This window comes from Penicillium angulare, assembly GCF_028827245.1.
Source record: "Penicillium angulare strain IBT 27051 chromosome Unknown utg000012l_segment0_segment0, whole genome shotgun sequence".
NCBI lineage: Eukaryota > Fungi > Ascomycota > Eurotiomycetes > Eurotiales > Aspergillaceae > Penicillium > Penicillium angulare.
Genome location: NW_026623171.1, coordinates 1,292,075 through 1,318,550, shown reverse-complemented (window position 1 = coordinate 1,318,550; position 26,476 = coordinate 1,292,075). Strand labels below are relative to the sequence as shown.

The following is a 26,476-nucleotide window of genomic DNA, read 5'->3' as shown; positions in this document are numbered from 1 at the left end:
ACCTGTGGCTGCTATTATCGTCACCACCTTTTACACACCCCCAAGGGCCCTTCCCGGAATTTCTTTAAGTGGAAGACAAAAGCCCCAGCAACTCTCTTCACATCGATTTCGTCCTATTGAACTCGAATACCTTATCACAATGGACGTCGATTTGTAACACCGTTGTCCTTCTTTGGATCTTGTTTCTTCACATATCTTATCCGCATTTCAGCGCTTTTTACTCGCACGGCCATCATATTTCTGGCCCCCTAATACCTCCATCTGTCTTATCCAAAAAGCTGCTATCCATCTTCAGCGCCTTCCAAGCCATCATTGATCATGGCCCCCAATCTCTTCCTGTGCCTTCGCACTCTCTGCTGTCCAGTCTACTGGTTTCAGCACAATGACCGCGTCGACAGCGAAGAAAACCGCGAGCAACATTGGGAAACCCCCGTTCCAGGAACTTACCGGTTCCTCCCCGGTCAAGGCTGGCACCTCATCCGTCGTGATTCACGCGACCACGATGAAAAAGTTCCCGCCGCCCTTGTCTACTGCCGTGTTCTGCACCGCTACATGTTTGAGTCGGAGCTTGAAGACCGCTCCCGCTTCTTCACTGCGCCACTACACAAAGGTGGATGTCCTGAGAAGCTGCGCTTCTTCCTTCTAGACGATGGCGTGCACTGGGTTGCTGGATGGGATGCCAAGGGACGTTTCATTCCTGGCCCCTACCCCAAGTGGTGGCTCGAGGAAGACGGTATGACCATGCGCCGTGGTGTCTCGCCACCCACCAGTGCCAATGTTTCTCGATGCAATAGTTTCATTGCCGGCAAAATCGAGTAAATGATTATTTTTCTTTGCTATTTTCTCATCGATTTGTTTTTATTCGTTTCGTTTCTTTTATCTTGATTTTTTGGACTTCATCTATGCTGCTATATATCCGGGTTGACTTTCACGCTCTATCTTTGGGTTTCCATGCAATTATTTCGCAATTATTCCCCATCACATGTTCAGCGCTTGAATTTCTATGTTGAGGAGCGTTTTAGCGTGGTTATTGGCTATCAAAAGTGTTTTAAAACTTGGGTTTTGTGTGAACTGGGTCATGGGTATATCAATAATCCTCGGGCTATTTTCGGCAATGGTGTTTCTCTCCTTGGTTGGCTTTTCCCCTTCACGAAATTAGATTTACGTTATAGACTAGTCTAGACTTACAGTTATGGGATTTCGGATATTTTATTAATATTGCTTGAACTAACCGGGTACAAATTGGCGATGACCAATTCACCTCTTTCTCTTCTCTCATTAGTGTATTGCCAACTTCAAGAAATCTTGGTGCGGATGTTCCCCTCCCCCCAACTTGTCACCGCAATTCTCCGAGAGAATCAGCTCTACCAAGTAATATTTAATAATCCATGCATAGCCCTGCCTAACTTCGCGCGGGTTGCCTGCGGCTTGTGGGTCTCAAAGACGAGCTAAACCACATTGGGAGAATCGATATGGCACACTCATGGATCTATTGCCGGTAGTAAATGCTGCATCAAACGTATAGAATTTTTATTGCAAACAAAAGAAATACACTACAATTCAACAATAAATATAGGTCTCCTATCTGGAGACAAATCTCTTACTCCAACTCCTCAAGCCTCTGGAATTCCATCGCCTGCTCAGATCACAATGCAAGACAACCCCGTCGCCCTTATTCTCGGATCCGGACCCCGACTCGGTGCCTCAATCGCCGACAAATTTCTTCTCTAGAACATATTTGATTCGAAATATTAGATATTTGTAAAGTAGAAATAGTAAGCTAAATAACACGTACTTGCGAAGTTCTTGGCTGCAGAATCTCTAACGAGATGGCATCGCCGAGCGTGCGAAACATTCTTGAATGGTTCCGAGCAATTGGATATAGCTCATCTGCATTGTATTATATACAGAATTTCTAGTCGGAACGAACAAACATGATATGCTTTTTGAAGTTCTTCTCTTCAACTACGCTATCAACATCCACCTGTGATCCACGCCAGTCATGCATTCGTTCTGCTTTTGTTCGAACGGCTTTCCCGAAGACCAGAGCACCAGATGAATACTTATCAAGACTCTGATGGCGCGTCTTATTGGCTGGCTGAGAGGTTTGAATTTCTTGCAGGAAGTCAACATTTTCCCAACAGGGATCAGCATGACCGTGATGACTTTGAAAAGGCGAACCAGTAAGCTGCAGGTAACAGCTCTGAGAAAGCCGAGTAGCCTCTCCATCTATGTGTCCGCCATGTCTCTTGGAAAGAGCCTTCAAGCTTTGTACGGAGGCGGCCATATAATCCAAACTCGGGGGTAATGTGTTGCATGATGGGAAATCATCACATTTAATACGTCCGACAATTGCATCGCCGAGGTTTGAACAGAACAGACAATTAACCTCGTTTAGGAGGGAAGTCCATGCCAGGCCCTCTTTCTCCAGTGTCGTCTTTTTGAGTTCTGATCGTGTCGAGTCCATTACAATATCCATAAATTCGTATCCATATATGGTAGACTTTTTTGGCTTCTGCAGCGACGCCTTCGATAAATTTACCGAAAATCCCATAATAAGTTCTCTGATCGTTAATGCGTCTTGGCCTGATTTCTCAACAGTTTTACCACCACTGCCACTCAAGGCTTCCAATGAGCCATTAGAGCCATCATTCTTTGCTATTGGTGCTTTTGCACCACGTAAGCCCTCATCTATCGTGTCGCAATAGACGAGGAGCATATGGTGTAGTACTGAGAGCAATGAGACAAGCCATGCTCTCTTTGAAGTCACGTCATATAGCACAATTGGAACCAGAGCACTGCTGCGCAAACACTTAAGGTAGTTTCCAGAGGGGCTGAATTGGATCGTGTTGATAGTACGGTCAAATGACATGCCAGCCTGACCACCAATCTGCAGAGGTGCAGAAGACTGTGCGAGGAGCTGTAGATTAGCTCCTTTCCAATGCCATGAAGTAGCCTTGATCTTCGCATTAGACCAGGTTACATCCATGGCGAGTCGGTCAGTGCCAAGTAAAATGTTTGATGCCGAACACCAGCCTAGCAAGGCCCTGTGAGATCGAAGTTTATCAAGATCTTCAACTCTCAGCCATGTCTTGGGATCTTTAATAGCTTCTATATCGGCAATTTTGATCTGAAAATCATTTTTGGCAACCTCAAGGTGCCACATTATCATCCCATCTTCCGTCTTTCGTATAGGAATGAGTGCTGTAGAATAGCCGATGAGGACGAGACCCGAATCAACTAGAACAGGATATTCAACGGCTGATAGCTGCAGCATGACATTGAAGTTTAGCTCTAGCCCTCTAATATTTTGTAGAGGTTTCCTTATTTCAGGTCCAACGGCAATGATGGCTGAATCAAAGAGACCACGCCAGCAAAGATTGTCATCGCCGGATAATGGTACTTCTTTTAGATTGGCCAAGGTGTATTTCTCTCCGCGTCCGTCGTTTTTAGCTTCCATTATCGATTCTGAATAGCACAGTGATCCAAGTTTTGGCCTTCGGGCGGCAACAAATAGCCATCGAAGGGTGGTAATTATGTGGTTGGCAGTTATATGGCAGGCCACCTTAAACTTTCCATCCAACAACTGAAACATTGCAAAATCATTGACTGGTTCATGGGTCAACATTGGCTATGTAATGGGTATAAGTAAATGTACTGACCGTATAAATGCTTCTTGTTTTCCAATACTTTCACAATCATATCTAAGACCAAGCTATCCGGGACAGTCAAATAGTCCTTCACAGTAGTGAGCTGCACACTATCCTGCTTTCTGGCTAGCATAACTATATTTGATAGCCAACTGCGTATATCGGATGCTGGTAGAGCCATGAACGATAGCTCGCATGTAAACTCGACTTCACTATAATTTGGAATAAGTTCAGCAGTTTTAATCCCAATCTTTTCAAGGCTCTGATAAGATCTGGGATCCTCTTCGGTGTCAGAGACATGCCTCGACAGTAAAAAGCTTGCAAATGAAGTCGAAGTAGCCCCATAGCTCAGTAAAAGGGTGTAGATCGGAACGTTTCCTTGATGCGCCGCTATCAATAATGGGAAGAGATACCCACTGGGATCACAGAGGGGCTCATCAGGGTTAGCTCCTTTTTGCAGCAGCAGCTTTACCATGGCTTCGTTTTCACATGAGCAAGCTGCAGCGAGGGCGCTGCCATGTTCACCATATTGAAGTACCATGTTTACATCTGCCTCAACTGCAAGCAAAGCCTCCACTATTTTCAAGTCACCGACAACCACTGCAATAGTGAGAGCATTGCCATATCGCCCCGTCAGAAGAGGCAAGTCGGGATCAGCTCCAGAGTCAAGGAGAAACTGGATCGTATCCGTATTCCTTTGAAATATGGCAGCTGCTAAGGCACTACCCCAACTCCCAGCAGTGTACTGTAGATCAACATCAGCGCCGCGGTCAATAAGGAGTTTGACTATAGGGAGTTTTCCGTGGAAACAAGCCACGGCGAGAGCGTTGTTATCTGCATCAAGCTGGTGTATATCTATGTTCTTGCCGTTGTCTAGTAAAAGCTTGACCATGGAAGCATCTGCCCGCTGGGCGGCCACAAATAAAAGATCTCTGCTGAATGGTGGCTTTTTGCTTGGATCAACACGGCCCTCCAAGAAGCCGGCTACTACCTTGAGGTTTCTCCTCCAAATGGCCAGGTGAAGCTGCCGGGCCCGTTGTTCCTATAAACGAGAAAAAAGAGGCCTTAATTAATCGCTGGGTATTTGGTTACTTTGAGGGTGCCTTTGAATTTACCGCGAAGGAAAGCTCATCTTTTATCCAAGATGGTACAGCTGGCTGAGGGGTGTCTTGTGTATCTGCTTCATCGGGTGTTGCCGTTTTGAGTGTCTTCGCATCCTGGCCTGGAGAGAGTGACTGTTGGTTCGGGCTCGGGTCTCTTAGATAGTGTGGGTCCATGATTCGAGTGGTAACTCCGAGTCCAAATGGATGGAAGTGACCTTGGAAGAAACAAGAACCCTTGAAAACAATAATTGGAGAGTCGACAATTGAGATCAATTTCAACTTGAAGTTGTCGGTTTTCAAAGTGGTCAGCACTAAACTGAGCGGGGTTGATCATGGATGCTCCAGCCGCATTTTACAAAGTATATTCTTGCCTACGCTGGCACTGCAGCACTACACATTGCGCAATATATATTGATAGAATAGTGGCTGAAAATTTCCGAGTCAGATACGGGGTGAATTGATTTATGTGTAGAGATGGTTTCTATACACCCAGGGATATATGTACTGTAGACCCTTCCAGCGGGTCTCATCACAGCTTCGATGCAGGTCCACCAAGTAATTTCTCCAGTCCTTGGCGAACCTGAGTCTCCATTCCACCTTTTCCAACTCGCATAGTCTCTCGTAACACGAAGACATGTATGTATGTCCCCACCATCTTGACGTTCTCTTCGCCTTTCCGGAACACACCGATCTCCCACGTCACACTCGATGAACCCAACTTGGCAACTCGGAGCCCAACTTCTAGAATATCGGGGTATGCGACAGAAGCGAAGAAGTCCGCGTGACTAGAAACTATCAACCCGATCTTATCTGCCCCGACGGATAGGCTGGATGCTTGTCCACTTTGGCTCTTCGGGGTCGGGTTGTTGACGTTGAAGGGATTCATGCCACATTGTTCGATCAAGTAGGAATTGGCAATTGAGTCGAAAAGAGCTGTGTAGACTGTGTTGTTGAGATGTGCGTACATATCATTGTCGAACCTGATGCGATTCCAGTATTAGCTTGTTTCAGTCTTTGTTATCACTCGGGTGTTGGTATTAGCTTTACCATCTTGTCTGGTGCACTTGGTGAAATCCGTAGTCGCTGCGCTTTCGGCCCTTCTTGGCCTCGTAATCAGGTGTTGCCATATCGAACTTGGAGCTTTACAGTTCAGTTGTCAAAGGGATGATCTAAAAACACCGTCCAGCGGGGCCAAGAGGCCTTGATATGCGATCGCGATCATCCACATCTCCTCGGGCTCGGAGTCGATGAACCTCGGTCCACGCGATTAGGTAAGCCCGATCTGCATTTCAGGTGAATTTGAATAAAAAACATAAAAACAACATGAAATTGAAACTAGATTGACTATATTTCGATGTATAACATGGCTATAATGGACAGCAAAGATTGCGAACGTCAATTGCAGTGGGATTCCCCCATTGGGGAGAGAAAGTGTTGTCTCCACCTTAAGAATCCATTCTCCGTGGATTTTCTTATCGTCCAATCTCCATATTTTTTTTTCTCTCCCTAAAATTTCCCCGCTACATACAACAATTATTCTTTCTTGGCCGTGGAAGAGCCTCACGTCGCTCTTTAATCTCCCCTCCTGGCTCCCTCCCCTCGTCTCACGGCCTATTTACTGCGGCGAGGTAGATATCCCCTGCCCCCGCCTCCCATCATGGCTCTCGTCAATGTCGAAACCCCTCCTCCATCGAAGGACGTTGCACAACCCCCCGATGTATGCGTGACGCCCTGCGACCCATACCCACCTCCATACTATCTTGATGGCGGATTCCGTCGCGTGAAGCCATATCACTACACATATAATACAAATTGTAAAGAGCGATGGCGCGGCCGGAAGTTGGAAGATATTTTTACTTCGGAATTTCGAGACCGAACACCAGAATACTATGTACGATCATACCCTGAGACCCCAAATCAGCACTTGTTTTCATACTAACCTATCCCAGAGATGGGCCTTGGATCAGGGACTTGTCGCCGTCAACGGTAAGCCCGGTGCCCGTGATACGGTCCTCAAAAATGGCCAGGTGATTTCGCACACCTGCCACCGCCACGAACCACCCGTGTCTTCCCAACCTATCGGAGTTATCCATGAAACCGACGATCTCATTGTCATCGACAAACCCCCCGGTGTACCTGTCCACTCAGCCGGTCGATACCACTTCAACTCGGTTGTGGAGATCATCCGCGCAGAACGTGGTCACAGCTTTCTTCCGCGGCCCTGCAATCGTCTCGACCGTCTGACTTCGGGTATCATGTTCATCGGTAAAGATCCCAAAGGAGCCGAGAGAATATCTAAACAGCTGCAAGAGCGCTCTGTCCAGAAAGAGTACCTCGCGCGCGTTAAGGGAAAGTTCCCGGATGGTGTGGTTATCTGCGATCAGCCCATTATGCAGGTTAGTCCCAAGCTAGGATTGAACCGTGTGCGCGCCACCGGTAAGACCGCTACAACCAAGTTTCGCCGTCTGGCGTATTATCCTGCCTGGTCCGATCTACCAGCTAGCACGGCAGGATCGAACCAGCCCTCCGACGATCCGGAACGCCCTGCCACGCCTCCCCATGCGCTCGCAAATGAGTCCGATGGATACAGTATTGTTCACTGTTTCCCTCTGACGGGACGCACACATCAGATCCGCGTTCACCTTCAGTTCCTGGGTCATCCAATCTCCAACGATCCTATCTACTCAAACCGACGTGTCTTTGGACCCGATCTAGCGAAGAACGAGTCGAACGGTGATCGCGATGAGGAAATCATGGACCGTCTACACAACATGGGTAAGACCGAGCTTCCTGATACTCTCTCATACCGTCACCACTTCATGGCGTCACCGGATGTGCCGCCAGACACAGACCCGGCTATTTTGGCGCAGCTGATGGAGCGTGAGCAAAAGGCTGCGGCAGAGGACTATAGCAAACGTAAGGGTGAGCGTCTTTCCGGTGCTGCTTGCGAAGTATGTGACACGCCGTTGTATACCGATCCTGGTGTTCATGAGCTCGGTATCTTCCTTCATGCTATTGCTTACGCCGATCGCGATGGCGAGTGGTCCTACCGGAGTAAAATGCCTTCGTGGGGACTGCCTCCGACTGGATTTGATGGGCCTCTCGAGGTCCCAGACTGGGCTGTTGGTGCGGAGGGAGAGGCGGAGACTGTCGTTGGACATGGGACAGTTCCACCCGAGATTGGTGTTGACGATGAAGGAAAAACCAGGAGAGGGACTAGAGTCCCCACTGGCCCTGTCCTTCTTGAGGGCGTGGGGATGTTAAACGTCTCTGATTTATCAAAGGCTCCTAACTCTACCAATCCGTCTAGTTCGGATGTGACCGAGTCGGTGTCTCCGGCAGCGCAGTGAGATAGAGGAGCATGTCTATTAAAAGTTGCATATTTGTTTACGTTGATGATCTCAGCGATATCATTTCATTCGAACTGAGTTTGGGATTTAAGTACCCTCTTGGTACATGAATATAAAGCATAGAGTGGGGTTCACGGTTGCATCTCAATTTGCATATGTATATGGCGTTTACATATGCTGACTTCGCTCGATAGTTTAGTATTAACTCTGGTTTTTTCTACCTACGCTGGAGCAATCAATACAATCCCATATAACCTAAATAAATTGTTCGGATGTCGAAAGACAGAAGAGTGTAGAGAGTAAGTAGGCTTCGTGTGTATGATAAATATCGCCAACGTCTATAGATTGCAAGTTCAAGCTTATAAACAATGCTTTTCCGACTCCCAAATGCAAAAATCCCATGTACCGTAGCGCCAGTGCAATGGTCCCAAACGCCAAAGACAGAAGAAACAACCTAATGAAAGTTTGCACAACGAGAAAAGTGCTTCAAATGATGAATATACGATCAAGTTGGAATCACCCATTCAGGGTTTTCGCACTCTCCCAGAGAGTGTACTTTGGAGTCCACACGCCACATCATAGTGCCAGCCGTCACACCAGGTGAAGGAACGCCACGAAGGATAAGATCAGAGGTCTTGCATGTACCAGCCTCATCAATGCTGTATTGTATACACTTCGTGTCTTGAGCGCATGCTTCCGCGCATTCAGACAGAGTCCATTTTGCTTCCTCGTCGCCTTCTTTTATTAGTTCGGTTCCAGCTTTGTTATCCCAGTCATCCAGGCGATCTGCAAGCCTTGGATGAACAACGCGAGAAAAGACATCACTATATAGAAGATGGGAGTGGTTTTTCTAGGGAAGCATGTAAGTATAACCGAGAAACGGAGAAACAGCTGAACAAAAAGATAAAACTCACGTCGGAAAACCATTCAGTCTCAAACTTATACATCATCTCGATATCTGTAGGTGTCATGTGGTGAAATGTCACTGGTGCATGACACCAGGGTCTCTCTCCATATGCCTCATTCACAGCATCTTGATCCCACACAGATTGACCAGTCACATGTGGCCAGGACCAGGTCAGGGAGATACCGATTTCTAACAGCGCGATGCCCAGCATACAATCTCCAGCCCAACTAGCCATGGTCCTATCATGCCATGCGTCCATACGCTTCGTGTACTCATCCGCAACAGCATTAATAGCACCGTTAGATAAGGCAAATCCCGAACCACCATGTGCAAATACGTCGCCGCTAATCATCATTTGATTCCCGAGATACCATTTCTTAGACGAATCGAAGTTCTCAAGCCAAACGAGCAAATTTGACCAAAACGGGTATGTATCTGCTTCCAGCACGAAATACCATTTCGCAGTTGGGTGGTAGTTGCGCGCTTCTACTACCATCGGTAAGAACTTCCATTTATCCAGCGCCCAGCCCGGATTATCACCCATTCCAGCTGCGGAATTGGCGACTTTTACAAAGTCTTGCTCTGTGAGGCCGGCGCGACCATGATTTCGGGCGCGATTGTATAGTCCGAACTCCTTGTTTTCTCGGACCGAGTTGCTCATGTTGCGGAAAACATCGTGGGTGCGGATACCGTCAATTTCTTCTTCGAAATCGGATACGATAAGGACATTTGGAATGCAGCGGAGTGTTGTACGGACGTGCACTGGTATTTTGTCGAGTGCTTCTGTTATTCCTGTTTTGACGATAACAAGTACATCTTCAATGCCCGGGAGTGGGCGGCACGCCGATGCCGATGCGGGGATTTTGTGGTCGGGTTGAACTGTCTGGTTTGAAGGCTTTATCGAATTGTGGTCGGGTTCAATGATGACTTCCAAGGGTTCCGCTTTAAATAATCCTGTGCCGACTTTTCGGAGGTGTTGAAGGTCCAAGATGATGAATATAAGAGCTGCGCCGGCGAGAATGGGTAACCAGCGGGCGTACCGGGAGGAGAAACTGAGCATCTTGGAGATGACGTGAGGGGATGGAAGGCCTGAGAGGGGATTAAGGTTGTGAAGGCGTCGCTGATTATCTCCCCTCCATTTCTGGATGAAATGATAGTCTCGAATAATTGTCTTGAGGGGAAGAATGGTTTTAAATATGGATCATTGCTCTCCTCGGCGTGGCATTAGGGGTTTTTCTTGTTTGAGGGTTTTGCTTGACACTGACATTGGCCAGATCAGCGACATGTTCCACTTTTTTTTCGGCCCTTGATAGCTGAACAACCCAAGGGTTTGTCGATGCGCAAGCTAGGGAATACAAGCTAGTTGCTTTTCCAAAGAGACACAAGGATGTGGATTGCAACTGTCATTGTACTTCCTTCTTGTCATCACGTAACCTGGCACTTATCCTGACACTCTTTCTTTTCTAAGCGCCGTGTTATCATTGTGTTACAGAAAACCCCCCGGGGCCGCCACGAGGACCCCTGATGGAGTGGGTCTGGCGATCAATCCATATGCTGCACAGACAATCTTGGAAGCAAACCTGGTCAAGTGGTGTAATTCAAAAAGACCCGAAAATACCAGACAGAAGCCGATGGGACGCGCCATACAAAAGATTGGAAGTAACTACATAGGACTAAGGAGTAGGCGTGATATAGATGAATGTGTAGATAAGGCCGACAACTGGCACTTAAGCCACCAGCATCATCATCAAATTTTGGAGCCTAGAAGGTGTACTATGGTATCGTATTATATGACGAGTCTTCTCTTATCAGTTCAATGTTGAGGTCTTCTCATACAGGGGTTCCAAGGTTGAAGCTTATTACGAGCTTGGTAGCTAGTATACCTATGGTCAGCTGCGATGAATTGACGTACATCGGGGGTTCTAGTTGCAATATTGTTAATTCATGATGAAAAATGACGCAAACCATCTTGACTTTTTCATTTGTTTCTTTTTTCTTCTCTCCAAAAGAAGAATACGTAGAGGAGACTAGGTTTCCTAGCAGATGGCCGGAAGATAACGAGCCTATAGATGGGTGTCGGGTGAGAAACCGCTAAGTCAATGGTAGGAGAACTAGTGGAACCAGCCTATTTAGATCCTACTCTGGGGTAATATGGCAGAAATAGAGTATAATTCAACTTTTAATGAAGACTACATGCATATGTAGTTGCCTGTCTACTCAGCATTCACGCACAACGCACACTTGGCGGCATGAATCCATCTATAGATCCTGTTTTCTTATGGAGCTATCAGTGCTCAAGGTCGTCAAGAAATCAGATATCAAAGTTCCAGCACAGATGCTCATGAATTGCACATCAAGAAGAGAATTTTTGAATTTTTGTTTGTCATTTCAGAGAAATTTCTCTTGCTCTATCCGCCCAGCACTATGACCAAGCGCGAGCCGTACATGGTATGGCATGCACAATCCTTGAAATTCGTTATCGCCAGAGAGATAGTATCACGACCGTACAAAAACCCCGACGCTCTCATGCTCCTGCGAATCCCCGCCACCAATTAACAAAACGAAAAAGAACTTTTGACGTTCATTCCATTTAAGCCTCAGTGGTGACACGGCCCTTGGGGTTGGTAACCTTAACGCCGAGAGCCTTGGCCTTAGCAATGATGTCGACACGCTTGCGGGAAGAGACGGCGTGGCCGATCCTATTAAATTCAATCATTAGTATATGTTTGGTCCGTACTGGCGAGGAAAATATGCAGGGTGGCGCATGATATTGATATGGAGCGAGACATACTCAGCAGCGTAGGTGCGGTTGTGCATAAGGAGGAGCTCAACATCCTTGGGGTTGTGGACGAGGAAAGCCTTGTGGCCGGAAGGCATCATGTGACGGGTCTTCTTGTTGGTACCGTAACCGATCTAATATCAAATGCGTCAGTGTTGCTGGTTCGACGAATATGAGGTTGCAGAGGGGATTCGTACGGAGGGCATGGCAATCTGGCCCTTGAAGCGACGGCGGACGGCATTATCAATACCCTTGGGCTTGCGCCAAGAAGGATCAACACGCATAAACCGGTCAGACTGGTGACGGGTGAAGCGGTTGGTGCCTATTATATCCAGTCAGTTTCTTCCATCCTGAAAGGTGTATGATCGCGAAGAGATAGTCGTTTGATTTGTGGTGTGTTCCAATGGATGACGGAGTCACCCTTCAACCGGCCCTCGACGAATTGGTGCGTCCGTAAAAATCGAAATCGAAATCGAAATCGAAAATCCTCCCCTCCAAAACGAATTTTTCTTATAGAAATTGTCCTCGCATTCCTCTGGCTTTTCGATTTCGGTTTCTCATGTCGTCTTAGGGCAAGTCGAAGGGTGATGGTATCCAGGCCACAATGGGAGTCGCAGGTCGAGCGAGATCGGGGTAACATACGCTTCTTGACGATAGGGATGTGCTTCTTTGCGGCGACCATCTGTGAAAAACAAGAAACTCGTCAGGATGTTGAAACAGTTGGTCGTAAAGGCGTGAAAACTCACTTTGTCGGTGTTGCAGGGTCTCGCCGGGCGTTCAAGAGTTGTCGAGTCGGAGCGAAGTCAATCTCGAAAACTTCCAAGCAGAGCGGCGTGGGTGACCCACACTAGTGTGATTTGAGCGACCTAAGCGAAATAGGTGCGCTTATGTCATTGTAGGGCTTGCTGACACATAGCCCTGTGCTTAGTCATCCTGCCGTCGATCATCAATATTTGAACTATAACTACGGCAATAAGACATCCAGACAAATTTGTCAGGCGATTCAATGTTGTTATTATCATTATCATGGTTATATTAAAACCCAGTTGAAGAAATTAACATCTCTATTTGAACGCCGAAAAAAGTGCACATTTTTTCCCTAGCTTTCAAAGAAGCGCCTCCCCGGCGGACACGGATTTGCTTAAAGCTCATCTTTCATAGCCAGCAAGACCGATTATTCTTATTTTGGAGAGTAAATATTTTCTAATCTAGTTTAACATCTTCATAAAAGTATAGGTACTCGTGGATGCTGAAATTGAATTCAACTTCCGTTCCTTTATCCCTGAAAAGCGTGCTTCATTTCGAGTCTGTCAAATGAGTGAACTTATATCGAAAACTAGCGTAATTTTTGAGGACTTAGTTCAGAATCAATACAACGAAAGTGGGCCCATTTTTAGCTTATCCATCAGCCATCTGAGCCCAAGAATATTTATGAGGGTCTGAATCCCGCGGCCAATGCATAAGTTGATTCATATGTGAACTCCGGTAATGCAGAGACCCTTCAAAACTTTCAGGTCAATACTCGAAATCCTAGGTATCACGTTGTCCCATTGTATCAGGCTGATGGAGATACCTGCAACTTAAATCACCTGGCTATTACATATTCATATGTATAATTTGTTCCTTCCCATGTGCTTCAAATAGAAATTTATGCCACCTTGAGTGTTCTCTCGCATTCCCCCATTTGCTATGCAGTGGTTCAAGACCGTAATATCCGGGCACTTATCATTAGGGTATGTACACAAATTTCAGCAAATATCATAAAAGTATTAGATTACTCAATATGGATTTTTTAGGGGCAAAATAATATCAGATCAAGTTCTCACTGCCACTGCAGTTTCAGCTTCTCTCCGTCTTGCTCTCCACTCTGTAACATCTGTTCCAGAACCTCTAAATCTGCTAGAGCTTCCTCAGGCGACTGCCTTTTCGCAACAGGCCTCATATTACTGACCGCTGCTGCAAACTCTGCGATTTCAGGAGTAACTCCCTTTCCATCAAATTCGATAACATGGTCCTGGCCATTAACAGTGACTCCATCAAAGTGCATTCTTACCATACCCTTCTCGCAGGCGAACTCAAAGATATTGTCATCAAACGGTGAGCCCCACGACAGAGAAACAACACCCGTGGCACCGGAGTCGGTCTTAACAACTGCATCGACCGTATCAACTGGAGGTAGATGCTTCTGTTGTTGTTGTGAGTGTGCAGAGACAGTTGCGATCTTCTCATTGCCACCAAGGATAAGTCGCAGTCCAGCAACCATGTGAACGCCTCCATCAAGAAGGAAACCACCTTGGTACTCTGGTGTCTTGCGCCAGGCCGTAACTGATAACAGAAATTAGTATATACTTATCACTAGAGGGGATTTAAGGATGGTATATCTCATATGGAACACCCACGATAATATTTGTTATCCTCCTTTACCATCATGTGCACATTCACGCGGAAATTTCGCACCGCTCCCATTTCTCGTACTTTGTCGGCTGCAAACAATAGCTTGGTCAAGTACCTGTAGTTCTCACCAACGGCCCAGAAGACCTTTTGGGTGTCAATGTTCGCGTGGTACCAATCCAAGAGTTCTCGAGCTGCCGCCACGTCCTTGGCAATGGGTTTCTCAGATAACACATGCTTGCCTGCTAGCAGTGCTTGTCTAATAAAGGCTGGCTGGACCAAGATTGGGAGGCTAAGCTAGGTTGTTAGATATATTGAGACCCTGTATGCCCAAGTGGTGAAGAGAAGTGCGAAACCTACCCGATAATTACGGCCTTAATGTCATCACGAGCCAGTAAATCTGCGTATGACTTTCCAGGGCCAGAATCCTCGGAGTAAAGATCAATACCAGAGACAGTACTAGCAAGATCCTGGGCTGATTTGAGTGATCGAGAGTATATAGCCTTTAGGCTCAAGTCCTTGGTTGCTTTCACAGCAGGCTATTTGAATAGTTATTGATTAGCATTAAGTCAAGACTTGAACAAAGTGAGCAAATGTTTCCCTTACCAAGTGCTGCTCTTTGGCAAAAAGGCCTATATACAACGATGGTCAACCAGCTGTACACTCCCGAGTTTCATCATGAAACAGTAATCAGCACCGGAACAAGGTCTTACCACTTCCAATGATAGCTAGCCCAGCCATTATCTAATTCAACTCGTGGTACAGTGAGATTTCAGATAGTGAAGTGAGTTCTGAAGAGGATACTTGTAAATTTTATAATCCCTCGGCCCTTCAGATGTCATGCAGGTGGCCACCGGGGCAAGTGGGGGTTTAACCCACCGGGTTTCCACATCCGAATGTCGGGAAGGTCCAACCACTCCCTGAGAAGCCGAGCCCTGGAATCGCCATACCAAATTTTGCTGTTCCTCCCCTGTAGACATTCAACTAGATACACATGCCCAGGTTCTTGAGTTTTTATATATAAGCCAAGCAGAGCCGAATTAGGCCTCTTTTGGACACACAGCCACGAAATGGGGGAGCAAGAGAAAGAAAAAGGCAAGAAGCTGTACTGCCATATTAAACACAAAATAAAAAGGGATTCTTAGTAGATTTTCACATCTTTCTGTACTTGTGAGATGCCAATATGTTAAAAAAAAAATTTAAATAAAAATTTGGCCAGGCATACTTCGTATCTGTATCAACCTGAGAGATCGAGACAGAGCTCGGAGGATAAAAAGTTAGTAAGAAATATGATCGAACATCCCCTAATGATGTAGGGCTTTAAAGAGAGTTGGCTCCCTTGAAAAAAAGATACGGAGTAGTTTCAGTTCAAGTTCTAGATTTGTTCACACCTGGGCATAACTTGACGTTGATCGGCCCCGGTCATGATCCCTTCATATATTTTCTCTCAAATCGAGTACAGAGGTAGCAATAGCACTCTTTACAGCACTCACGATTTATTTACAACATTTCGACCCTGGAAATCTGCAAAATGGAGCAGCTACAAAACTTATAGTTAGAAATATGTCTCCTCCGTCAATGATTGATATGTACTCCGTATACCTTGCGCCTCAATAAACCCTACCTACTAGCATCGAGCATCATTAATTATGCACAGTAAATAAAGACGGTTGCAACGCCGCACATATTTACAACACAAAAATTAACAAGGCATAAGTGAAATTCAAGGGGTTGCTGGTGAAGCAACAGGTCAGATATAGGTAGTGAACAATAAGCTAATACCGACACCGAGCTGCAAGGGGTTTGCATAAGAACAAGAGTGGTTGTAACCAACCATGAGAAGTTAAATAGGCCATAGCGGAGACGATCATCAATAATCAGCAAAGCTACATGAGAAAAAAAATTTAGTTGCTGGGGAATATCCATGCGCATTAACCTTGAAGCCCTGACTTTGTGATGTTTTGCTTTACCGAGAACTTGAACATCCCCCAAATCTCTGTGATCTTTTCAGCTGTTGATAACGGAAGATAGACCTTTTTCATCCTCTGGCGAAGCAATTTTTATCTGATAGTATTTAAAATGCTTAGGAATTTGCTTTTTTCCACTGCGTTTCTGCCAGGAAGCCAGTTTCTGGCTCTTGCGACGATTCCGAACAATGTTGAAGGATGGTATTCTGAGTCCAACTCTTGTGAGTATTTGGGTGCCTAGGCTCTGAAATTCTCATACTAACATACAAAAGGGTCAGCAGTGACTTGCGACTACCCCCAAACATACGTCTCAACTAGCCTCTCATCGGGGGTATATGGAAGGTGCTGCACAGGTGAAAGTTCGGACTGTGATTTTGCGACATCTTGTGATGGCAGTACAATTTTTACCACAGGTAGAACATCAGGCTCATACGCCTGGTAAGTGATGTATTTATACCATGTATTATGTTGAGATTCTTCTGATTTTCGTGCTTCTTATCCTATTAGCCCTACCGGACAAATATGTCATGTAATGGCTATTTACGAATCCTCCACGACCGGCCAAGCAGCACTTGATCACTTTTGCGGAGATGCAGATTCAAAGAAAACAACTGAACTATTTCGAACTACTGATGCCCCAACCGCTACGCCTGGTAAGTCACGAATCCCTTTGCGATGCCATAATCTAGGTTTGGAAATACTAAGCTTGTCTAGGTTTTGCTACGGTCGTCCCCCGCGCACCTCAAACAATACCTTTTGGAATCCCGACTTCTCTCTCTTCAAACAATGACGATGACTCTAAAGGCTCTGGGAGTAAGGCCTGGATTGCTGGCGCAGTACTTGGACCTGTGGTGGGATGCGCGCTCCTTGGCGCCGGAGCTTTCTGGTTTATTCGGCGACGCCGTGCATCGAAGTTAAGCAATGACTCGGAGAGTGAACTTTATCAGGGCTCACAGAAAGCATATGAGTTGGATTCAAGTTGCGAGGCCCCGGTTCCAGCTCCTATTGTAGAGGCACCGGCATCGGCACCTATAGCTGAAGCCCCGACGCCTTCAACGGAAGTCTCCATCCCGTCACCCATAGCAGAGCTTCCGGCGCCAACAAAGTAGCTCGGCATGGATTTTGCGGGGGGAGATGGAGGTGATGGGATTAAATCCTAATGTTGGAATTTGTGGATTGTCATTAAGATGATGATCAGGAGCGAGCTAGATATTGATATATGACAAGCACCGAGGCTAGGATTTGACCATTATAATGCACTCTAAAAACACTACTTTGTCTAAGCAATTGAACAGAACGAGGGGTTCTCTCATCTTGATTGGAATTCAATTCAATGGTAAACGTTCCATGCTACTTAGAAAGCTTCAATTTAAACTGCCTCATGCAGATGAGGGACAAAAGGACAAACAGTCCCAATCAATTAATTATTCATGACCAGCCAACGCCGTCCTGCAAATCCAAACCCCATGATGCGAACCGGGAATAAAAAGAAAGCAAAGCCAGAACAAACGTGAAAAATAATTAAACCCAAGTATCGAGTTCGATTCCGTCCATGCGCCGACACCACAAATGAAGACGAATCCCAAACAACAGAATCATAAGTCATCACGCAATAAGACATGCATCATAGATGCAAGAATTTCATGAAATAGGCGAGTCGAAGCATCTCACTTCTCCGCCATCATTACCACACGGTTGATACATCCACCGCATACCAAATTAGCCAACCAAGGCCTTCAGCCTCTCTACTCTCGCCATAGACTTCTCCAGCCTCTCCAATCTACTTCGTTTCTCTATATCCCTTCTTTCAAGCACAGCAACTCGTTCTTCAAGCTTTGCGCGTGCTTTTCGCTCCTGCGCAACCATTTCATTCGCCTGGCTAAACAGCTGCACTGTTAATTCTTCCAGTTCCGTACTAGCCAGCGAAAGTTGCGACTCGGCTGCTTTGCGAAGGTCTTGTTCGCGCGATAACGCATCTTGGAGCTCTGTGTTCGTTTCGCTGCTGGCTGGGGAGGTTTGTGTTTGGAGGGCGCTAGGTGGTAATGAGGTGGGGGTTGTTGGATGAGCGGGGATGGGGACAGCCGCGGGGGCTGAAGAAGCTTGTGAACTCCCACGGCGGTAAGGAAGGAGGGAAGTTAGAGTTGAGAGGCGGCTGTGGTAGGTTGGCTGGGAAGAGGTTTGGGAGGTTGCATCAGGTGTGCTTGGGGTCTGAGTCGGTGAGAGTGTAGATTTGTCGGTGTGGGAGGAGGTTGGGGGCAGGGTGGAACTCGCGCATGGTGTCGGTGTCTCGGAGGCGACTTGGGTTCGTGAGTGCGAGTGAGATTGAGAAGCGCGTAAACGACGGATCTCGTCTTCGTAGTCTGCAAGTTTGTTCGCTGTTCATAGTGGGAGATCGTCAGCGCGCGTTTGTTTCATACAGGTGCGGTGAGGATCTGGCTGCAGATTATGTACGTAGAGCCCAGGCCTTGAGGGCAAGTTCAAGGTCTCATAACACGTTGTATTTTCCGCAGTATCCGGTAATTATCAGCCTCTTCTGTGCTCTCATGTGTCACTTACCAGTAAACGCCGCGCGCTGCGTCAGATCTTGAACTAGCCCCTCCAGCTCCTGGATCCGTAGCTGAGCCTCAGAGGGGTCATGCTCCTCGCCATACCCGCATGTTGGACAGTGACTGTCAACTGCTGCAACAGTTTTCATGGTCGAGGCGGTTCCAACAAGCGTGGCAGTCGCAAGTGTGGTGGTCATAGTAGACATGACAAGATGATGGGGCTGTTACCCCGAGATTTATTTTAGGGTGGAGTCGGCAAGTCCCGAGGTTAAAGGAATCAGGAACAAGACAAGTTGGCAGTATGCAGGTACACGTACTCTGCAAAAATACAAGAATGCAAGAAGTCACAGATGAGGGGATGTGGTGAAAATATGAATGATTAAACACATTTCTCTTCAAATCGAAGGACCCTCTGAAGGGGTCAATAATAATTTACTCCATACTGCGCCACCGATTTTTACCCCCAATCATGGGCCGTGTCTCGTCTCAGGTTAAAAGAGCCTTTTTTCAAAAGGTTACCTTTTCCGGTTATTACTAGTAAGAAGGGGTATATCTATGTACAATTTGGGCCTACTATTAAATCCCTTCCTAACGTACTCCTCCAGTAATATAGTCCAACAAGCTGTTTTCCCAAACATTCTCCTTGTAGTCATGGTTTCATGCTTGACATCATCGGGGCCAGCTGAGCCGTCCCTGCCCCCATCCGCCGATCCATAATTTAAATACAACATTTGGACATATGGACCATGTCCAAAGTTGCCAATAATCATAGCCTTATAGTCTTCTCGGCCATACATTTCAACACATCAAACATATTTACACGTGCTGTAAAGTATCGCAGAATATAGCCATATTGATATATGAAACTAACTAGAAGCCAAATCATGAGGTGCATTGAAGTTCATTGACCGAGTAAACCCGCCATCTATAGATATCCGGTGCGAAGATAATCAATGCCTCTATGTAACATTAACAATGATCTATGAACAATATGTCTGAGAAGAGATATGTATGGTAATAATGGTACAAAGCTGAAGATCGAAGGACGAAAAAGCGACAGGATATTTAAACAATGGTGAAAAGAAGATATGTATAAGGCGTAGGTAGGATGAAGAAAGAACTTTTAAGCGAAAGCCTTCTGCTCAGCCGGAGGGGCAGGAGGAAGCTAGAATCATAAACAGTTAGCAATTATATATTCCATTTCAACGTAGCATTGTAGTCATAAAAGGAAAAGTTGCACATACCTCGAGTTTTGTGTTATCAGCCATCATGCGCTGGAAACCAATACCAACACCCTCAATAACACCAAGGAACACAGCACACATAATAGCAGAGTTGCGAGCTGCTTTGAAACCACCACGAATAGCAAGCGAACCACCAGTCATAAAACCAGCCATAATGGCATTCCAGGGATCTTCCTATTTAAATGAATGAAGTATAAGTATACGAACTCAAAACGAACAATGCACGTCACGCAGGCTAGATGCTCGAAACAATTGTTTGATTGAACATACCTTCTTACGGATTCCCTTAATTGTGCAGTCCCACACAGAGAACATACCACCCCATACTCCAAAATTTCCTCCCAACACGGGGGCTCGGGCCTTAATAGCTGTTAGGGCGCCTACCCTTCGCTCGCCGTAAGGGCTGTTTCGATATCCCTTGATACCGTGCCAGACAGAACCACCAATTGCACCCATACAAAATGCACCTCCGAAATCACTGAGAGCCACAAATGGGCAGGGATCGCGTGTGTGGTCCATGGTGTTGGAATATGTGCGGACGGGGAGGATCGAAGAAGAGAGTGCCGGGTATCGAAAGAGGAGGCGGGAGGAGTTGTATATGCGCGCGGGTCGTAAACGAGTGTGTCAAAGCTGCGTGCTGCTAGGATTATATTAAAAGGAGCAGAAAAATTAGCGGATTGCAGCAAGCTCCGATGATAGATGCGGCGACGCGATCTTTTAAAGATAAGCCCGGATATGCGGGTCGATGACTTTTTTTGATTGGCACGTGACCTGTTCGGTCTATGTACTTCCAAGGTTAGAGCTCAAGGTGACCGAGTGTATGGGGCCTGTTCCTGAGCTCCACACTTCCTGAAGCGGTAGGGCACATACACTTGCAGTTACGCATTCTATCCGAAGAATTCACCTGTCAATGAAGATCGAATTTCATTCTATACGAAATGCTAAAGGGAATTGAAGGAGGGCCCAAGAAGACACACACACAGACAGAGGATATAACCAAAATTCGCCGAAGCCCATAGTCTTGCAGTGTATACAGAGTTATAAGATCCGAAGGCAGGAGTGAAGAGGGGGGAAGGTAGGAAAGAGCGTTAACGATGATTTATTTGGTTTTATCATCGAGAACTCGAGATAAATTTATGACGGCGAATCCTGGTGGCCACCTCATTCTCATGAAGTCGTCGATATGCATATAGCAAGTCAAGAATCAGAGGCAGAAGGCCCAGTATGGTAGAGGAAGAAGAAGAAGAAGAAGAAGAAGAAGAAGAAAGGATGATCATGCATTCGAGCTCCAACTCCATACTCCAGAACGCTTTCTGGTCATATCGATGATATACAAAGACATGATGCCGTCGCTCGGTACCACTCAGAGGAAGGAAGACGGGAGAAAGAGAGAAAAAGAGAAAAACAGGTAATCTTCATTTCGCATCGGCTGTAATGGTCATGGGCAAATCACTCGAGTCACACGCATGGGAATAATAGCTAGATAGCGAACATTGTACGACACATAATGGGGAAACACGTAACAAAAAAATAAACTTTTCAGACTGCCAGATCATCAGAGCGAAGACTAGATGTGTATCGAGAATCTAGCCTGAGAAGAAAGGGAAAATCATGAAACAAGCGACAAAGAGAGGAAAGGTGAGAGGGAACAACCACAGTCATCTGCAGCGCGGTGTGCAATAAATAAATTGACCAAAAAGAAAATCATGTTCACAGAAAAACAACATCAAGGTCGTGGCATGAAGGCCTGAGGCCCTTGTGAAAGAGCTTTAACCGGAGGGGCGCGGGTAAGGATTTGACAATCTGTGGTCTCGAGCCAATGTGCACACTGGCCACAGTTTGGACGTAAGCTGAGGTTGCTTTAGGGGTATCGATCATGTCTATCAAAATCCACGACCACCACCGCGACGGTTGCTGCGCTTGTTGGTGCTGACAGTGCTCCAGCCGTCATCTTCAACCTTCTCTTCGGCCCTCCACTTGCCGTTCGCAGTGGACTCTTTGGCTTCGGTGGCCTCGGGGGCGGAAGCAGGGGTCTCATTTGACTCCTGTTCGGCGCCCTCGCCACTCTCATCCTCACCAGCACGCTGGAGGATCTCAAAGTTACCACCGCCACGGGGGGGTTCCAAGCTATCCTTGTTGGAGTCAGTGCCGGGGACACGCTCCTTGCCCTCTTCCTTGGGTTGCTTTTGCTTCTCTAGCTTCTCGGCCTTGGCCTTGTCATCACTCTCCTTCTTTTGGCGAATAGCAAGCTGGTGCTTCTCTTCGACTTCACGCTCACGGGCGGCAGTATCAATAGGGCGAGCCGCACCGAAGGGGCTGGCCTTGGAGTCACCACCAGCGTTGGCGCTGGTGCTGACGGCGTCAGAGACGGTACGCTTCGCCAAATTCAATTTGGGGCGGGCAGCGGGAGCAGTAGGTGAGGTGGGAGTGCTAGGCTCCTTGGCTGGCTGATCGGGGCGCATCTTCGTGCGCCACTGGTTATCCATATCGGCGGCGGTGGGAGCACGCTCGGGGCGAGGTGCTGGGGGGCGTGATCCCTCGTCCTGTGAACGGCCCTCTCCCCAGGCTGGAGAGTTTCTACGGAAACCAGGTCCTCCTTCGTTGCTGCGAGGGCGACCACCCTCACGGGGTGGGTCACGGGCTGGGTCACGGGCTGAATCACGGGCTGGGTCGCGAGCCGGGTCGCGGCCTGGGCCACTGGAGGCCGCAAGAGGACCCTTACGCTCCCAGTTGTTGAAATCACGAATCTTTCCATCCGATTCGAAGTTGCTGCGACGGGCGCCACCACGGTCGCTACCAGCATCGGAAGCGGCATCCATGTTGCGGCCAAAGCTAGAGCGCTCAGGAATGCGGCGCTCGGGAGGACCAGGAAGAGGTCCACGGCGAGTCCAGTCAAGGTCGCGGCCCTCTAGGCGGGATTCCTTGGCTAAATATTCCATGTCAGTGTCAAGCAAAGATAAATTAGGTTATAATAGCAACTTACGAGGCTCAGCAACGCTGGTACGGATAGTACGGCCCTGCAGGGTAGTGCCAGAGAGATCCAAAGCCTTCTGGAGACCATCAACAGTCTCAAACTCCACGTAGCCGAAACCCTTAGGAGCATGGGTCAACTTGTCCTCAACAATGCGAACATTGGTCACACTACACCCAGCGAAAAGATCGGAGATATCGTCGGCAGTGGCTTCGAATGAGAGATTGCCAACATGGGCTGTGAACGGGGGTTCAGAAGGCAAGGCGAGCGGCTCGCGAACGGCATATCCTCCACGGGTCTCACGCTCTAGAAGGGAGAAAAAAGGCAAATGTCAGATTCCCTTGTTTTAAATCTTGGTTATATTGGATTCGCATACCGAAAGGAGCAGAGCCGTAACTGTTGTTGCCGAAGCCCATCCCACCGGTGGGGCGGCTGCCGCCGAAAGAAGACGAAGAGGGGACTGTTCAGAATATCAGCAGGCGATTCAAAAGCCGATCGCTGGCAGGTATCAGCGAAGTATATTATGCGACATACCGGCTATATATCTTGTTAGCCACCACAGTTCCAATATAAAGCGGGGGAGATCAGCCACTTACATGGGAGGGGCATATCCTCCATCTCATCAGCCCAAGAGCCAAGGCCTTTACCCACAAGTCAGTATGCATGGTTTATTCACTTCCAATCTTTTCCAAAACCTACTCTCGTCAGCCAAGAAGCTGCTCATGGACATCTTCTGTCCCTTCTGTTTAGGAGGCGCTAGTGGGAAAGAATCGTTAGCAAGGGTCGGCTAGCACAGATTATCGGATCAACCAGGATAGCAGAGTCCAGAGCGACTGCTCGATAGAAAAGGAATAGAGATTTGTCGCATACCCATGATTGCGGTTTAGAGTAGCAGGAAACGCGCCAACGAACTTGTGCGCGCTTCACACAGAGGATTGGAGGGGTGAAAAAAAAAAAGAGAAAAATGGCAGACACCCGGGGCGAAAGTCCAGGAAGTCGGTATCGAGGAGGAAAACGAATTCGAATATTCGTACAGGTCAAGGTTAGTGAGATTTGGCTCCACGAAAAAGTTGGGTAGAGGGGAAATGGGTAATCGGTGCACGATGGAAGTGGTCGGGTTAGTTAATCCGTGATAATTTTTAAGTGGTGCCGCTAGTCCAATCACAGCCCCCGCTTGCCTGAGATCCAGTTCTCACTCTGTCCCCTCCCATGTCTCCTCTCGGCTCCCACTGTATTGAAGAATAAATGGTGCCCCTCATCATTGTTTGACTTTTGGAATTGAGCCGATCGATAGGGAAAGTCTTTGGTAGACTCCATGTCTTCGAACTAGATTTCTTATGGTGATCGTGGGTCGATGTGGGCCATTCGAGACCTAAATTCTTTGTTTGTGATTGGATTGGGTTTGGGCCATGAGGTACGGGGACGAAATGACTGGCAGAAAATTATTCTGGTGCATCAGACGCTAAATACAATATATTGAACGGATTTCTGTGAAAATATCTATAGTTTACTATATAAAGCAGCCCATGTATACCTATTACTAGTAGGTACTACATGTACTGGTAGTACTATGTACTCTATTTATGTGTTGACCAACTTTATTGTCATCAGCTCGTAGTAAAATATACATATATAGTACTACATACACATTATACACTAGATGCAGTACAGTGAACATACTATTTGGTTGACTAGTATCTATAGGCATCCACTACTTACACCCTTGGAAGCGTTGAGCTTGAACTTGGAGGCTGATAGATATAAATTGAGACATGAAAAAAACTCAACGTATCACTGGGCATGTACATCATGATTTCCAGGTTGATTTACTTAGACCAGTGGACTAGACTTGATTGGTGCAAGTAGGCGTGGTTACCCGTTACATAACCAGCACGTGACCATAATCTGCTTGAATGTTGCGGACCATCAATTTCAAGGTTCTTTCGATTAGTAGAGGAAACTTTTCAATGCTTGCATTGAGGCTCATCTGTTCACACAATGAACGGAGGAAACCCTCCTCATATCAGCTTTGGGACTGATGCCCTACTGTCGGCAGCGAAAGTGGGTGCTTTGAGTGGTTAGTTTCAGCTTATGCCTGGTTCAAATCGAATCTCGGATATTGTGATGCTCGCTGTTCATCTACTAACGGCATTTCTAGGTGCTGCGGGTTTGATCTATGGAGGGGCAGCCGGAGTCATCAGATCACCCAACCCAGTTATACATTCGCTGTCCTGCGGTATCCACTGGGCGGCCTGTGGTTCAACATTTTGGTGTACGCTCATCCTCAACCATTCCATTTAGGTATCTGTGTAACGACTAATTTGGGAACACAGGGCTGCGGAGCAACATAATCAAACTTCATTTGCAAGATCAGGCTTCCCCACAAGAACGCGCCTATGTTAGCGCTATATCGGGTGGAATCTCCGGCGGAGTTGTCACTCGGTTGATGGGTATATATGCTCCCACTAATCCTATGTTGGACTATGGTCACTAATGCGGTGAATTTAGGAGGTCGACTTATTCCTGGCCTTGTTGTCTTCTCCTTACTCGGGTATGCTGGCCAAAGCGCTTTTAATAGAGTTGACGCATGGCAAATGCACAGGTCCCAGAACCCTTCCAAACCACTGGCGGTGCGCATGGCCGAATCCAAGTGGATTCCCCTGCGGCATTTGTCCGATGAAGACTATCGTGGGATTCTCAGTGAGAAGCTCCTGAGTATTGAGGCTGAGATTGCTTTGCTGGATGAGAAGATTGAGGAGCTTGAGAAAATCCGGCCCGAATCAACTTCCGCTACCAAATAATATATATTTTTTCAGATCACCCCTCCATGATGCCATGCATGCTGCGGCTCCTATTCTGCCCGCCGACGGTTTCGGCAGCGTTGGGGGCTCGGGGGATGCAGTGCACGGACAGCCACTACCATGTTGACTTTGGATGGGAAGCAACCTCAGAGTGATAGGGTGGACTGCTGACTCCCAATGACATTATTTTTTAACCCCCCTTACCCCTTTGGCTTGTTGAGTGTGAGGGTCCATGAAGTTGTATGACTTCTGAAGGCTTTTGACACGCGTCACTTCAATGGGTCCGCGGGGGAATTATTGCTTGTATACATACCATGTACGATACCACCGAATAGAAGCCATTGTATTTTTAATTTTTAGAAATTTTTCTTTTTGCTTCGATTAATTTTCTAACAGCCCACTTTCCGTCAAATATTGGGGAAAAGGGGTCGAATCAGCGCACGCCGATCGCAGTCAGGGAGAGCCCCACGCGAATTCTGCGAAATGAAATCATTTGCGCAGGAGGAGAAAGGTAGAGAAAAGAAAGAAGAAGACGGGGATCTCCTGCTAGAAAATCAGTTATGGCATAAAATGAAGTATATATTTGAGAAGCCTCTTCTCGCGGAGAAATCAGTAAATAACGATAGGTCGTGACACAGGAGTATATACAAGTTAACAGATCATCCATAAAAAAAGTTCCAGAACATCGGATGCCGAGAAAAGCCGGTTTGGGTCAATCAGTGGTTCACTCTACTTTCTCCGGGCGCGTCCGAACCATAGAATCCAAT

At 47.0% G+C, this 26,476-nt stretch overlaps 13 protein-coding genes across 13 annotated transcripts; 4 read left to right on the top strand and 9 right to left on the bottom strand.

Moving 5' to 3' along the window:
- Positions 1 to 318: 318 nt before the first annotated feature.
- N7478_013149 (uncharacterized protein) lies at positions 319 to 819 on the top strand (the record flags this gene model as incomplete). The annotated part of the gene is made up of 1 exon (XM_056929359.1): positions 319 to 819. The coding sequence occupies one exon, from the start codon at positions 319 to 321 to the stop codon at positions 817 to 819; it is 501 nt and encodes a 166-aa protein (XP_056772721.1).
- A 1,096-nt stretch (positions 820 to 1,915) lies between these two features.
- N7478_013148 (uncharacterized protein) lies at positions 1,916 to 3,460 on the bottom strand (the record flags this gene model as incomplete). Its single annotated transcript, XM_056929358.1, has 1 exon — positions 1,916 to 3,460. One exon carries the CDS (start codon positions 3,458 to 3,460, stop codon positions 1,916 to 1,918), a length of 1,545 nt encoding a protein of 514 aa, XP_056772720.1.
- Positions 3,461 to 3,621: 161 nt separating this feature from the next.
- Positions 3,622 to 4,927, bottom strand: N7478_013147 (ankyrin repeat domain-containing protein; the record flags this gene model as incomplete). The annotated part of the gene is made up of 2 exons (XM_056929357.1): positions 3,622 to 4,692; positions 4,766 to 4,927. 2 exons carry the CDS (start codon positions 4,925 to 4,927, stop codon positions 3,622 to 3,624), a joined length of 1,233 nt encoding a protein of 410 aa, XP_056772719.1.
- Positions 4,928 to 5,282: 355 nt separating this feature from the next.
- N7478_013146 (acyl-CoA thioesterase) lies at positions 5,283 to 5,880 on the bottom strand (the record flags this gene model as incomplete). Its single annotated transcript, XM_056929356.1, has 2 exons — positions 5,283 to 5,733; positions 5,801 to 5,880. 2 exons carry the CDS (start codon positions 5,878 to 5,880, stop codon positions 5,283 to 5,285), a joined length of 531 nt encoding a protein of 176 aa, XP_056772718.1.
- A 530-nt stretch (positions 5,881 to 6,410) lies between these two features.
- N7478_013145 (pseudouridine synthase family protein) lies at positions 6,411 to 8,103 on the top strand (the record flags this gene model as incomplete). The annotated part of the gene is made up of 2 exons (XM_056929355.1): positions 6,411 to 6,644; positions 6,703 to 8,103. 2 exons carry the CDS (start codon positions 6,411 to 6,413, stop codon positions 8,101 to 8,103), a joined length of 1,635 nt encoding a protein of 544 aa, XP_056772717.1.
- A 505-nt stretch (positions 8,104 to 8,608) lies between these two features.
- On the bottom strand, positions 8,609 to 10,070 carry N7478_013144 (uncharacterized protein; the record flags this gene model as incomplete). The annotated part of the gene is made up of 2 exons (XM_056929354.1): positions 8,609 to 8,953; positions 9,018 to 10,070. 2 exons carry the CDS (start codon positions 10,068 to 10,070, stop codon positions 8,609 to 8,611), a joined length of 1,398 nt encoding a protein of 465 aa, XP_056772716.1.
- Positions 10,071 to 11,600: 1,530 nt separating this feature from the next.
- On the bottom strand, positions 11,601 to 12,471 carry N7478_013143 (60S ribosomal protein eL32; the record flags this gene model as incomplete). Its single annotated transcript, XM_056929353.1, has 4 exons — positions 11,601 to 11,709; positions 11,802 to 11,923; positions 11,987 to 12,111; positions 12,432 to 12,471. The coding sequence occupies 4 exons, from the start codon at positions 12,469 to 12,471 to the stop codon at positions 11,601 to 11,603; spliced, it is 396 nt and encodes a 131-aa protein (XP_056772715.1).
- A 1,140-nt stretch (positions 12,472 to 13,611) lies between these two features.
- On the bottom strand, positions 13,612 to 14,921 carry N7478_013142 (Gfo/Idh/MocA family protein; the record flags this gene model as incomplete). The annotated part of the gene is made up of 5 exons (XM_056929352.1): positions 13,612 to 14,114; positions 14,189 to 14,472; positions 14,541 to 14,719; positions 14,787 to 14,812; positions 14,894 to 14,921. 5 exons carry the CDS (start codon positions 14,919 to 14,921, stop codon positions 13,612 to 13,614), a joined length of 1,020 nt encoding a protein of 339 aa, XP_056772714.1.
- Positions 14,922 to 16,259: 1,338 nt separating this feature from the next.
- On the top strand, positions 16,260 to 17,256 carry N7478_013141 (EGFR-like transmembrane domain-containing protein; the record flags this gene model as incomplete). Its single annotated transcript, XM_056929351.1, has 5 exons — positions 16,260 to 16,368; positions 16,429 to 16,500; positions 16,561 to 16,585; positions 16,655 to 16,800; positions 16,862 to 17,256. 5 exons carry the CDS (start codon positions 16,260 to 16,262, stop codon positions 17,254 to 17,256), a joined length of 747 nt encoding a protein of 248 aa, XP_056772713.1.
- A 610-nt stretch (positions 17,257 to 17,866) lies between these two features.
- Positions 17,867 to 18,890, bottom strand: N7478_013140 (uncharacterized protein; the record flags this gene model as incomplete). Its single annotated transcript, XM_056929350.1, has 2 exons — positions 17,867 to 18,522; positions 18,704 to 18,890. 2 exons carry the CDS (start codon positions 18,888 to 18,890, stop codon positions 17,867 to 17,869), a joined length of 843 nt encoding a protein of 280 aa, XP_056772712.1.
- Positions 18,891 to 19,816: 926 nt separating this feature from the next.
- N7478_013139 (mitochondrial inner membrane translocase subunit (TIM17)) lies at positions 19,817 to 20,456 on the bottom strand (the record flags this gene model as incomplete). The annotated part of the gene is made up of 3 exons (XM_056929349.1): positions 19,817 to 19,858; positions 19,938 to 20,111; positions 20,208 to 20,456. 3 exons carry the CDS (start codon positions 20,454 to 20,456, stop codon positions 19,817 to 19,819), a joined length of 465 nt encoding a protein of 154 aa, XP_056772711.1.
- A 1,364-nt stretch (positions 20,457 to 21,820) lies between these two features.
- N7478_013138 (translation initiation factor 4B) lies at positions 21,821 to 23,782 on the bottom strand (the record flags this gene model as incomplete). Its single annotated transcript, XM_056929348.1, has 7 exons — positions 21,821 to 22,863; positions 22,921 to 23,214; positions 23,285 to 23,368; positions 23,443 to 23,445; positions 23,505 to 23,549; positions 23,608 to 23,664; positions 23,779 to 23,782. 7 exons carry the CDS (start codon positions 23,780 to 23,782, stop codon positions 21,821 to 21,823), a joined length of 1,530 nt encoding a protein of 509 aa, XP_056772710.1.
- A 1,124-nt stretch (positions 23,783 to 24,906) lies between these two features.
- Positions 24,907 to 25,709, top strand: N7478_013137 (uncharacterized protein; the record flags this gene model as incomplete). Its single annotated transcript, XM_056929347.1, has 5 exons — positions 24,907 to 24,985; positions 25,067 to 25,180; positions 25,242 to 25,358; positions 25,417 to 25,459; positions 25,511 to 25,709. The coding sequence occupies 5 exons, from the start codon at positions 24,907 to 24,909 to the stop codon at positions 25,707 to 25,709; spliced, it is 552 nt and encodes a 183-aa protein (XP_056772709.1).
- Positions 25,710 to 26,476: the final 767 nt, after the last annotated feature.